At 38.3% G+C, this 14053-nt stretch overlaps 1 protein-coding gene across 1 annotated transcript; it reads right to left on the reverse strand.

The window, feature by feature from the left end:
* Positions 1–1478: 1478 nt before the first annotated feature.
* On the reverse strand, positions 1479–6135 carry LOC146583300 (uncharacterized). Its single transcript, XM_085271531.1, has 3 exons — positions 5890–6135; positions 5335–5642; positions 1479–2207 (listed from the first exon to the last, which is right to left on the reverse strand). The coding sequence occupies exons 1-3, from the start codon at positions 6133–6135 to the stop codon at positions 2174–2176; spliced, it is 588 nt and encodes a 195-aa protein (XP_085127657.1). The 3' UTR covers positions 1479–2173.
* Positions 6136–14053: the final 7918 nt, after the last annotated feature.

The following is a 14053-nucleotide window of genomic DNA, read 5'->3' on the forward strand; positions in this document are numbered from 1 at the left end:
GATACACCTTGCTCATATCAGGTTGACCTTATTTTGTCTTCAGAACTGCCATTATTCATTGTGGCATAGATTTCACAAAGTGCTGAAAACACTCGTCAGAGATTTTCACGTAATTGCTGCAGATCCATGAATCTCCTGTTCCACCGCATCCCAAAGGTACTCCATTTTATTGAGATCTGGTGACTGTGGAGGCCATATAAGTTGAACTCATTGTCACATTCAAGAAACCAGTTTCAGATGGTTTGAGTTGTGAAATGGTGTGTCAGCCTGCTGGAAGATGCCATCAGAAGATCATACACTGTCATATTAAAGACATGGTCGGAAACAATACTTGGGTGGGCTGTGATGTTTAAATGATGCTCAGTTGGTATTAAAGGTCCAAAGTGTACCAGAAAATCCCCTGCACCATTACACCATCACCACCAAACTGGACCAGAAATGCTACACAGGTTGGATCCACACTTTCATGCTGTTTAGGCCAAATTCTGAATCCTACTGAAATCAAGACTCGTTCTGTTGAATGAATTTTGGTGAACCTGTGCAATTTGAAGTCTCGGTGCTCTTAGCTGACAGGATTGGTATTCTGTGGTATTCTATTATTGCCTTACTATCAGATCAAAGCCATTTCTCCTCTTACCTGTGACATCAACACGGCATCTTCACCCAGAGAACTGCCACTCACTGGACAGTTTTCTCTTTTTTGGACCATCCCCTGCAAACCCTAGACACATTCCTCTTACTGAGATTTTTAAAAGATATACTTGTTAAGTTTTAACAGTTTTTTGCATATTAGGTTTTGTCTGAGAGGTTTAAACCTATGAATAATTTTCCTAAGCAATAACATTTTCATGCTTCACTACATTGAGCACACAAATTGCTACTGCATGCACTTAATGTAGTAAACCATGTCCTTGAATATTGTTTTTCTTTCTCTATGTCACCTCCTGTGCTCTGTAGTACTTTATAAAGTATACTAAATGGCAGCTGTAGAAGCTTTATAGAAACTTTGCTTTTAATAATTACAACTTTTGCTCAGATTTTTTTTACAGTGTATGACACCTTAAAACTGCAGGAAGAATTTTTAATCAGATGTCAAAAAGATTTAACAGGCACCAGTGTGTTACCTAACAAAACACAAAGGACATGTTTTGATTAGATATTTTAATGACATAAAAATTATAGGTCTTCTACCCGACGATGAAACATCACAGAAGATTTGTGCTGTCAAAGATGTTATTTAATATTTTATATACAGATACATTTCATAAACTTGTAAACTTTGTCCAGCCAATCACATATTAGGACAAAAAACATGTATCCATATGGCTTCATCACTCAATTTCATTTACTGCAACTCAGAAAGTCAGAAAAGATGACTCTTTCAAAGCAGATAGCAATTTCATGCTTAACATTATCTGGCAGAAGGTATTTTTTCAGACGGGTAGCTGTAGAGGGCACTGAGTACTCAGACCACTAGACCAATAAAGATGCCTGCCCTGCATGAGAATTTACAGACTCATGCAGAATTACTAAATGTACAGCCTTTTTTTAACATCATGGAGCTGTTTGACATTGTCTGCTGCACTTTACTGCCTTGATTATTTCCTTGGCGAAGTTGTTACATGAACACTTTGATTGTAGCGCAGCTCCACAGTCACAGTCTGTTTTCATCATCATTTTTTAGCTGGAGTTCTGCTGTTTACTCAGATTCAGTATGCTTGTGTCCTGGCAAACAGCTCAATACAAACAACAGGAACAAATATGTGTAGCTGTATCAGACGGACTGTTTGGACAGCACAGTATAAATGTGGCTTTACACAGTCACTCTTGCAAATCCGGCAATTATGTTTGGAGATAGTGGACAAGTAAGCAGAGACACAGGAAAAGCACCTTTGTAGAGTCAGTGATATCGATCGCATCACGGCTGTACAGACCAGTAAGCCGAGCTGGATTTAACAACTGGACACGTACACAAAGCAGCTTTTGCAAATACATGGAGTGGAGGAGGCAGCCTCGTAACCATATTAATCAAATTGTGTACATATATGCAAAGCGAAGCTTGTAGTTTTGTTGTTTTACCACTGGAAGAAATCAGTCATGTTTTCTTTGCCTTGTGAAAAGTTTCTGAACATTTGGAAAGTCGTTGTTGCAGATTGATGAGAGCTCTTCAAGATCAAGCATCCGTGACGTCGCTCAAGTGTTTTAACCTTATTAAAAGAGAATTAGACTCCATGAAAGGAAAACAACCACTAGCATCTAAATTAAAACAACACCAGAGATAAATGGGAAGACAGAAGCTTGTGAAGGTAGTCAGAAATAGGGGGAACACCACAGCACTGTAGAAATTATACATAGGCTACTCTATCAGCACTGACTAGTCTTTTTTTCATTACTAAGCTCAGTGAGATAAGAAAGGATCCCTACTTGCTGCTGAAGATTGATTGTCCAGAGTAAGCAGAAATTTGATCTACAACTTGTCCCCAGTGAAATGCAGAAGGCAGCAGAGACTGGCATGAAAGCGCCAGCCAAAGTATTTCCGGAGGCTGATAAAAGGCTGCACCAGTGACAGAGCAAATGGGGAAAAATCTACAGTGACTCACTCATATCACATTTTGACCTAAGTAACGTCTTTTCTTTTGTTGCATTTTTGTAGCCTCGGTTGGCTCTAATCACGGATGTTGCACATAAAGAATCTCTTTTAACAGGACTCGGGGACTTTTTGAGGCTCTAGTTCTTGGCTTTTATCAAAAACACCAGCATGCAAAGAACGTCACAGCGGCAATGTTGACATTTTTATTTAGTCATAAATCAAAGTTTCTGATTAAGAAATTTTATTTGTTTATCTTACGGTGACACAGTGAGGGAAAAGACATTAGGAGTCGTTATCTCGGAACAGTGGATGTGTGTAGAAATTTTCATGGCATTTGGATTTGTTGCCTTTTCATATATACTTTACCTTTAAAGAGTTTAGTTTAAACTTTCTCATTGAAACATTTTGATGACCACACAGGTGGCCTAAGTACACAGTGTGCTGATGACAGGCAAGTAGTAATTTCTCAGGAACACAGATTAAAATGCTCTAAAGAGGCCGACCATTATCAGCCTCTGCCAGGTGCACAAAAACAGATTTGCAGAGATTTGCACCTGCTAACAACCCCGGTCACACATTTTCATTCAACCGTTGTTTTTGCCACCTTTCGAAACTCTTCTCAAACCCTAACTAGGACCGTGTCTGTGTGTGTACTTTTGTGAGCCTGGAACAAAGTCTTACACTTCCATTCAAGTTTTTTGTATTATCCAAACTCGGGCTTGTGCAGAGGCACTACATTAATCTATAATTAAAACAGGGACATGGACACTTGTGCTTCTGCAAGGACATTTTGTCCCTTTTAAAAAAGTGACGCAGTGAGAACAAGTATGCGGAAACGAGTGCTGATGTGGGATGGTGCAAGCTGCAGTGGCATTAAATCACAACAGATTTTGGTCCCACATGAAGCTTTGACTTTTTCCACATATACACATGGGCAAACCTGTAATGGACTAACAGAAACATTATCAAGCTCTTAATGGACTAAATGTTTCTGTGCATCACCCCACAATCTCCCTCGGTACTTTATGTTCTACATTATATCAACACTCACGCTAGAAACAGAGGGTCAGGTGGCCCAGTTTAATTAAAGACATGCGGTAGGGAATAATTAAGCCAATCTTTACCAGGGCTCTCACAGCTTTTATAACTTAGTTTACATGATCAAAATGAGACTAGAAATGTAAATGACATTAAATTTAAAATGAGAACATTTATTTCTGAAGTTCAGTAAGGTTTGAAATTTCTGCCCTTTTGATAAATTTACCATCTCATATTTCTGTGTTTTAATTAAAATATCTTAACACCACATTATTTTATTTTATTTGTTTATTTATGTTAGGGATTCACATTTCCTACAGCTGGCCTGGTGTCCTTCAAAAAATCGAAAGGAGACAAGCCATACGGTGCATACCGGAAGATGACACTATAGTTTCAGTCAATGATACCATATAATCTGCTGCTGTACATGCCAGTTGCCCCATATAACAGTAACACAACCCCATTCACGAGGATGTCGTTCTGGGGAGCGTTTTTTAGTCACTTTACAATCTTTGAATCCACTAAAAGCTCATTGTAACAAAGACCAATAAATAAATAATTTAATGATGTCAACTTAGGTTCTTAAAGAGTGCATTTTGGTTTGGATTTACATTGACTATCAGCTGTGAAACTGATCTAGCAAACACATAAGTATCGTATAAACTGGCCAAAAATGACGCAGATTATTTTATTTGATATACTTATCAGGGTTGATATCTCAAGACTTTTATTTTTTTTGTAGATTTACTTAAAAATATAAGTAGAAATTCACTCTATATGCATATCTTAACACCTTTTGTCTTGAAGATATACCAAATTTGTCACAGTATGTGGAAGCACACTGTAGGAATTTGTAAAGAGGACCCAAAATATTTCGGTCACGGCCCGTTAGCGTTGTAAAAAAGGTGGCATGCACACTGTATTATTTGGCTGATATGGGGAGGTTACGAAAGACTGCAAACGCTTTCGGGCTATCAAGGCAAGTGGTGTCGAAAATAATATGACAAGTTTGCACGACAATTACTGTTCACTTGGGGCCTGTGTTTATACAGTTACCACTCACAGAGTCCAAAGTAGAGGAACTTGTAGCAGGTTTTTACCGAGCCTATGGAATTCCTCAGTGTATTGGTGCTGTGGATGGGACCCCTGTGGAAATAAAGCAACCATCCACGAATTCTATGGACTATGTTAACAGGAAGGGGAGGTTTTCTCTGCACATACAAGCCACCTGTGACCATAGTTATTCATTTATTGATGTTGTGGTGAAATGGCCAGGCAGTGTACATGACGCAAATTCCACACTGAACACACATTTGAAGACTGGCAGGATTCCCTCTTCAAAAAAACAAATTGTGGAACATGAGGAGGCAATTCCAGTTTTTCTTATTGGGGATCCAGCATATCCATTGCTTCCTTACCTAATGAAAGAGTACGCCAACGGGGGAAGCACTGCTCAGGAACAGTATTTTGGACTATGCTTATGTCGAGCTCGAATGGTCATTGAATGTGCTTTTGGCAGACTGAAAGCACGGTTTGGAGCATTGCGGAGGCCAATGGACATTAATCTAAATGAACTTCCCCTTGTTATTTATGCTTGTTTTGTGCTCCATAACTACTGTGAGGCCAACAAAGACATGATGGATGAGAATACAGTCACTGAAGTAATTCAGCAGGACAAGGACAACCAGCCAGCCACACAGACTTACCACAGAGCTGACTGCATGACATCAGAAGGGGAGAGAGTCAGGAGAGGTAGTGGTGGCATGTTGAAAGGTAGTGGTGGTGGATGCATGGCTTGTCTTAGCAGTGAAAATCCATCTGCAATTGAACTTGTAAGTCTCTCAAGAGTGACTGATAATTTACTGTAATGTTCAGACGCTCGCCTCTCAGATGTCTCCATCATATCCAGAATTCTTTTCTTCATCTGTATGTCCACCTCAGCAACATTCAGCAGCTGTGTCTCAGTTGAAAGTCTTCTTTTAAGTCTGTCCTGTCTGTGGCCCTTGAGTTTTGCCTTGACAAAAGGTAGAATAAAATAATGAAAAACAAATTAACCACAATAGATCAGTGGTGGAACAACAAGATTAATATTTACTTAAGTGCTGTACTTAAATATTTTAAGTTAGGTGTTTTCTTTCCCTCTGCTTTCAACGCCACAACATTTTTGAAGTAGGGATTCAACACCAACATGAAATTAAGCTAAGCTGCGTCTTTACTAGGTCAAACTTGAAATGTGCTAAAGGCATCTATAATTGGGCTACCAAAATATAGTAAGGCATGCCTTGCCTATACTTCCCCCTTATTGCCTTCAGCTTGGTGGTGATGATGGCCCTGGTTATATCCTCCGTGCGATGAGGAAATTCTTGTGACTTTTCACAGGGGTACTGCTCTAAAAAAAAGAGTGTGAATGTCAGCGTATTTCCCCGTATTTCCAGTGTTAGGTCGAGGAATAATTCCACCTCATGGTCTGTCCACACGTACGACTCAGTCTTACTTCTATTCGCCATCTTTCTGTACTCTTTCCCGCCCTGGCTTCTAGAATTCTGATTGGCCAACATTTCCACACGGTTCGGATTATATCGCCGCCTGTTGCTTTGGCATGTTCATAACAGCGTTTGCCTTCGTTTTTGGCGTTTACATGTGGACGGAGATATTTTTTCAAAACTGCACGTGTGGACGGGATGTTTTTTAAAAACAAAAACGGAAAATCTCCATTTTCAAAAATACCCGGGTACGTGTGGCCATAGCCTTAGATGGCATGGGGAACATGACATGAACAACAGACAACCCGACAAAGAATGAACAGAAACACACAGACTAAATACACACAAGGGTGATTAGGGGGAAGTGGAAACACATGGGGAAACAGCTGACACTAATCTGACATAAGGAGACAAAGGAAGCAAAGCTGACTACACTGACATAGGACACAGACCTTCAAAATAAAACAGGAAACAGAATGCAAAGCAGAAATGACAATACAACTTCACAACATTGACAAGAAGACAAGAAATATGACAGACTAACATAGAAGACCTAAGTGAAACATAATGAAACTAAAGGCAACCAAAATATAATCCAATTACTCAACATAATAAAGGAATAACTTAAGAACTCAACACGTAAACTGAAAACGCTGACTCAGAGACCCAGGATCGTGACAAAATTAAATAAATAGATAGACAATGACCTGAAGCAGCACTGTAATGTCTCTGATCAAGAATGAACTTTTAAGCTGCCATATGATGGAAAAATCTGAAGAGTGAGAGGGACAGAAAATAAATTTGAACATCTACTAAGCAAACTATTCCCTGATGAAGACTGTGTGAAACGATTCAGTGTCACTTCTTTACCTTCCGATCCATTTAGCTTCAGCTTTTTTCAGAACTACTGGTACCTCAACCAAGGTCATCACTGTATCCACTCCATGTGCCTTATTGTCTGATATAGCTCTTCACATTTTTTCCTCTATCAGTATTCAGACCATATCATGCTCATATTTCTAATGAACGCTTACTGTGAAGTTTTATCAATGATTTTTTCGACTTATTGTCCGCACCATGTCAAATTAATTCAGTTATTCTTCAAACCATTCTCGCACTTATATCTCTCCTTCCGGAAAAAGACTAATTTCATGCAAGTTTTTTTTTAAAGTGTCCATTAATGATAATATATAGCAGTAATAATTGATTACATCGTCCACAATACGGCGAGGGAATGTGATTAATAGCGACACGTTCATGAAAAAGGGTGACAGATGTGTTTATGCAGTTTTTCAGTGCTGATGGATTGCACCTTTGTCAGCAGTGGTAACTTGGTGGCCATTTAAACAAAATGTCTTGTTTTGAAGCTGTTCTCCTCATATTGCTCAAGGAAATTAAGGGAGAAATGTTAGCACTGCATTACTCTGACAACGAATGTGTTTGGAGAAGACAGACTGCTCTGTCTTATTGACAAAATCAAAACAAATATTACTAGCCTTCTGTTGGGGGAACATTTGTTAGGTTTAGAGAGTGCAGCACTGACGGCTCTTGTCCAGCATTCATCAGATCACAGAGGCAAGCAACTGAATCTAATTGTAAAATATATATGAGTAAATCCATATCAAGTAAATACTATAAGCCCATATTTATCACTATCCGTCATTTTTAACATTACCTAAGGTTCTCCCTGTCAGGCCCACAACAGCATTTGTAAGTATTTGTAACAGTAACAACAAATATTTACTCCTCACCCTGTTATTAGTTTTGCAACATGAATTACATATAAATGATGAAATAACCATCCGTTACAGGGAAGATCTAATATTATTTTATTCAATATATCAACACTACAAGTTGGTTTTTGAATTGTATCCACTGTATGAACAAAAGTCCTGGACCACCTATGAGTTGCATCTACAGGAGTTGCTCAGGCACGGAAACCCATACACGAAGCTGCCAGCACACAGTGTTTGTGCAGATGTTAATGCCAGGGGAGGTTTGGAGCTCTGCATTTATTAAATCTTTAATGCCCTGAGCTCCTCTGTACTCTGTAAGTTTACACAATCTGTCACTGATTGTGGAATATAAAGATTTGACAAAACAGATTAACCTCTTGAAATGGTGGCATTATGTTACAGTATCACACTTGAGCTTCTGTAAACTATTTATGATGCTAAAGACTTGAACTGGACAGCTATAGAAAGGTGAAGGAGTGTACAGATAGATTTTGAACTTTTAATTTTTACAGGTTTTCCTGTTGATAAAGACTGCCACCCTCACTGCCTTTCATACGACATAAAAGAAATTACCTAATAGAAAAACAATCAAATGACTTAAAGTTACTGTTAATTCATGTGTCCACAGTAAACTAGCAAAAATTTTATTTTACACACACACTAATATATCATGTAGTTTTACTGTTCCGGCCCATTTAAGATCGCGTGGAGGCGACTGTTGTTGTGATTTGGCACTATATATGTGCCAAATCACATATAGTGTGATTTGGCACTATATAAACAAAACTGAATTGAACTGAAATATGTGGCCCACAATGTAAAATGAGTTTGACATTCCTGCTTTACAACGGCCCACCTGCAGCGTGCACAGCTAGCTGCTTGATTTTATAAAGCTGTGACAAAGGGAACAAAAACCCCCGAACTCAAAGATTAAGAGGTGTGACCTGATACTTTTGCCCATATAGAGTATATAAGTATCTATGTAAAACTAAACCATACTTTAATTTATGATATATAAACACAACTATACTTTACACCACAAGCCAACCCAAGTTTTCAGCATGAATTGTGATGTTTATGTTAGCTGTTACTCAAAACGAACCTTTTATAATCAATATTATACCACGGCACAGTTTTTTGTGCAAGTCAGTGTAATCTTTATCACTTTGCTTTTTATTTACCGACTTTAATGTTTTCTTTTTCATTATCACTTATTATTTGTGTTTAATTTTTCCCATGATTTTTATTTTGCACTGTTGAGCATTACCTCACTTGTAATACTGCTCTTCTTTTTATTAAACATAATGTTGACATTAGGACAAAAGGTTGATTATATCTACAAAAAAGCTGCCAGGAAAAAAAAGCAGGATCAGTTTTAATCTAAAAAGGTCAAAAGAACAATTAAAAAACCTCCGCCTGTGCTCATAATGTCCATTATAACCAAGAGCAAGCTCTGTTATAATAGACTTTTTACATACTTGGATGGAGGTTTGGTGACCTGAGATAACCTTTCCCTCTTAATTACATTACAGTTATCTGAGGTTTTAGCTTGTAATTATAATTTTAATTTTCAGTGTAGATGAGTATTTTTTCTGCAATTTTCTAAATAGTTTTTTTTTTTAAACAACTTATGAAGGAACAATGGGGGTCTTTATCCAGGTCACATATTGTGACAGACTAATTATTTTATTTGGCATCTTATTATACTGAAGTATATTCACATAATAAAACACCCTAAAGCTGTACTAACCAGCTTAGTAAGTTCTAAACAGCTTATTAGCTCCAAACTAAAAATGATTGCTACAACATGAACCAAGTATGAAGGAGGAAAGCAACCGTTCTCGACCTTTCCTGTGATTTTATGTTGTGCTCATGTCTGTTTATGTGTATAAGACCTCTTATTTTTGAGAAAGGAATGCTTGAATCAGTAACAGTACAAGACAATTAGTTACAACAGTAGCTAATCTCATGAGCAGGTATCTAAAAAAATGTTGTAAGTTTTAAGATACCAATTGGAGAGAGAGAAGTAAATTAAGCTATATGTAATGTAACAAGAAGACTACATAAAACTAGAGATCTACATACATATAGAGAGTTATATATTAGGCGAGTGGCTCCAGCAGAACCCACGAACAACATCTGAGATCTCTTCTATAACTAGAAAAGGTTTTGATTTTGCTGGCATCAAGGAACAAAGTAAACAAACTACACACTTTTCTCTTACAGAAGTATATTAATCATACATATGTGTTGTTATCCAAACCTTCTGTTTTATCTTGCTATATTTAAATTGATTCACCTTGATAAACGGGGCTGTGCACAGAGATAAAACAAGGGGAAATTACAGCTTTAGGAACTTTAATGCTGGCTGACTATAAGAGTTGTGGAAAAATGTTCAATACTGAAAACACTTGAAAATAGTTTTTAATTACACCGAAAACATCTTATCGAGGGTGGGTGTAATCTGCCATGAGGAATTGTAATGAAGTAATGTGTTGAAAAAAGCTAAGGCAGTCTTCAGCAGCCGACAAGATGCATGAAAATATAGTTTCCCCTGGACCTTTGTTGGAAATGAATATACTGTATAATTTAAATTATTAAAATTATTTTAAGTATCCTGGCAATATAAACGAATAATGCGGTCTGCCTCTTGATGATCATCGGTGAGATGAGAAGTCAATCTTCACAGCTGGGTCTGTTTTATGGTCATATTGTTGTCTGTAATGGTACTGACTGGCAACCACTTGTAAAATTAATGAGTACGATACAAATTTATTTCTAGCTTACTCCCAGCGTTCACATCATTGCTTGGTTGCACTAAAAACAGCATAAATCCTCTGCTTGTTCTAAAGTTTTACCTATTACGACATAATAGCAGGCCATAAAATTAATTAAAGAAAAAATATTTCTAGAATACAGAAGCAATGTGTGATAAATTAAGAACACCAAATAATGATTTGATAGTCTTTAAGACCGCCTTTAGAGACAATAATTTGAAATAATAATCTCTCAGATCACAGTGGAGTCATTTTGGCCCAGTCTTCTTAACTGGATTGCTTCAGGTCATTTATTTATGCACAGCTCTCATGAGATCCCACCACAGCATGTCAATCAGGTTGAAGAAGTTTTCTGGGCCATTGCAACACCTTGACAATGATCCCAGCAATGTGGTCATTGTCATTGTCATTCCAGTTTTGATCAAGCCATCAGACAGATGACCTCACACTGGACTCTAAAATACTCTGGTATATACACAGAGTTCATGGATGACTCAAGGTGACAGCAAGGTGACATGTCCTGTGGTTGCAAAACAAGCCTCATCAGTCCTCCAACACCATGCTTGACATTTGATTTGTGCTTATATGCTGTGTTTGGTTTTGTCCAATCGCAGTGCGGGCCATTACAGCTAAACATCTCTCACTTTGGTGTCATCCGTTCAAAGCACATTCCTCCAGAATTGTTGTGGTTTGTTCAGGCACAACTTTGCAAGCTAAGCTAAGCTATTTGTTTTTGTTCTTTTGTTGTTCTTTCTCCACTTTCTTTCTCTGGTAGCTTTTCCAAAACGGTCATATATGTTCAGCTTTTTTCTAATTGTCATGAACTTTAACATTTAATATGCTGAGGCCTGTAGGGTCTGAGACGTAGCTCTTATTAGTTTCTCTGAGCATTGTACAGTCTGACCTTGGAGGGATTTGCTGGGATTTCAACCTCTGGGGAGATTCACAACTCTCTTGAATGTTTTCCACTTGTGAATAATCTTTCTAAGGATAGAATGATGAACTTCTGATTGTTTGGAAATGGCCTCTTAACCCCTCCCAGATTGATGGGTGGCAACTTTTTCCTCTAAATTCATCACTGATGTATGTCGTCCTTGGCATTGTGCTCACATGGACCTGAATGTTCCAGTTCAGCAAACTGCCCAAACCTCTGCTTTTGTAGAGCGGTGTAGTCACACTTGCTGATGACCAGTTAATCAAGCGCATTTGCTTAGCAGCACCTGTCTGTTACTTATACTCTTGATGGAAGTAGTAAGGTTGTACTTAGTTTTTCACACATTGCTTCTTTCCATAAAATAATGACAACAGGGTAAAATGTTTTTTGTTCATCTGATGTTGCATTTATCTAATGTTAAGACCTGCTAAGAACAGATTATTTTTCATACGCCCTGCTGCAAAAAATCTTAGACGTTAAAGAGTGTGTACTTTCTTATTTTGCTGTGACTGTACATAACTGAATGCTCATTCAGGAAAAAAAGAGGAAAAAGCCATAAAATCCATGTAGGTTCTTTGTTAAATTCTGAATTGTTACCTTCACATCTTCTCCCATATGTAGACAGTTTGAACAAAAGATTACTACATAACACCGGGGTAATTATGTTGTACATTGCAGGCTGTGATCTAAAGCTTTACTGAGATTTGAAAGTTAAATAAAGCAAGTAGTAAAAAAGGGAACTTACTGGTATCCTCCTTTATTGTTCATGTATCATAGAGGAAGAGTGTCAGGGGTTTAGACATTTGTTCAAACACAAGCAAGAGAAATGAGACAACTGCAGACCGACTCAGAGTGTAATTAGAAAACGTGCGCACGGGTGAATGCCTCTGAGAAGACACACACACCGAGCACAGGCTCGCTTGCTTTATTTATAAGGCAAAAATGGGTTACATAGTACTTCCTCTTTTAACAGATGTTGACGAGAGGTTAAACATTAAATCAGCTTATCTGATCTTTCACACACTGGGATAAAAATACAGAAGTATATCATGCTTTATCTGACATCACAGACACTATAGGAAAAGAATGCATCATTATATCATGCTGTCAAACATCTCAGACACTGAGGTAAGGAATGCATCAGTTTTCCTTTAACAATAGACTTGGTTAGGTGATTCTTCAACAATAGGCTTGGTTATGTGAAAATATATGAACACACAAAATATAAGGCATACTTGGTTAAAATATAAGGCTTACTTGGTTAGAATATAAGGCTTACTTGATTATATTGTATTATAGAGATTTGGTTATAATGTATAATGTAGAAAACCTCTAACATTTCCCTCCTGATGTTAATATATTTCACAGGTTTATATCAATGCATAGTCACTTGTTAAATCACATTTTCAACTTGCATGTCATTCAGTGAAGTATCTAAACATCAGCTCCTAATAAGAATAGAAATTCTCCACTCTGTCCTCTATGTTTAGCATATCATACTGGCGAAAGGGATCCTCAACATTTCTCTGGATCAAGACATAATTTCCTAAAGTATGGTTAAACATATTCATCACCATGCGTTTCAGACAAGGGACAATGCAAGCAACAAAAATGCAAAATAGAAACATCATAGTACATAGGGCCAACAGGCCTTTAATCAGCAAAGATTTCCAGGAGCCGTTCAGCAACCAGTCCCACCAGCCTTGCTCATTGGTTACGTAGTCCTGTTGCTGAGCGTCTCTTAGTTGTTTCAGAACATTCAAAGCATTTGTCATGTTTAATGAGTGTATGTTGTCAGGTATGTAAGTACAACATGTCTTGTTAAACAGTATGCAGAGACCTCCTTTCTCTGCAAGAACAATGTCCAAAGCTACTCGGTGTTGCATGACAGTGATGCGGATTGCATCAATTTCTTCATTCTGTGATTTGTCAATGCGGGTGGAAGCATTCAAAAACAGTCCAAAACGATAGTCTAAAGTCTCTATTTGTAGTGCGTGCTTTCCTACTCCGATCCAGGGAAACAAAGCGTGCATTACCTTCTGGCCGTTGGTCCAGAGTTGTAACTTACAAGCACTTAAGCACAACAGCTTTGGGGCTGGGGCTGGTGGCTCTTCTTCTCCTAGATTCATCATGCTGGCTCTCTGCATTCCAGGCGTCCCCGGTGTTGTCATTGGTTCCTCTCTTTGGTGGGATGGGTCACTCTTTATTATGTGTTTGTTCTTCAGGGCGACCAGGCACACCCGGGCTCCAAGTGAGGAGACCACTGGCGAGAAGGTAAAGGGCGGGGTATACCCAATCGGCCCTTTCCTTCACCAGGGGATCACTTGAGAGTCGGGGGAACCGGCGTCTTATTGTGGTGCAAACACTCTCTTCACGTGACTTTGATGGATCCACGAAGGTCTTTCAGCGATTTTGCAAGCTGTTGGTGTAGTAAGCAGCACCTGATGGGGACCCTCCCACCGTGGAGAACTCCAGTTTTTCCGCTGGAGGACTTT

This window comes from Mchenga conophoros, linkage group LG1, assembly GCF_057382185.1.
Source record: "Mchenga conophoros isolate Kocher_MC1m ecotype Shallow Benthic linkage group LG1, M_conophoros_male_GT1.1, whole genome shotgun sequence".
Classification (NCBI taxonomy): Eukaryota; Metazoa; Chordata; class Actinopteri; order Cichliformes; family Cichlidae; genus Mchenga; species Mchenga conophoros.

Coding starts and splice junctions, on each gene's coding strand:
- LOC146583300 (XM_085271531.1), bottom strand. CDS start 6,135: ATGGCGAATAGAAGTAAGACTGAGTCGTACGTGTGGACAGACCATGAG. Junction 5,643..5,889: donor GCATGCCTTACTATATTTTG/GTAGCCCAATTA, acceptor CCTTTTGTCAAG/GCAAAACTCAAGGGCCACAG. Junction 2,208..5,334: donor GTCATGCAGTCAGCTCTGTG/GTAAGTCTGTGT, acceptor TCTTTTAATAAG/GTTAAAACACTTGAGCGACG.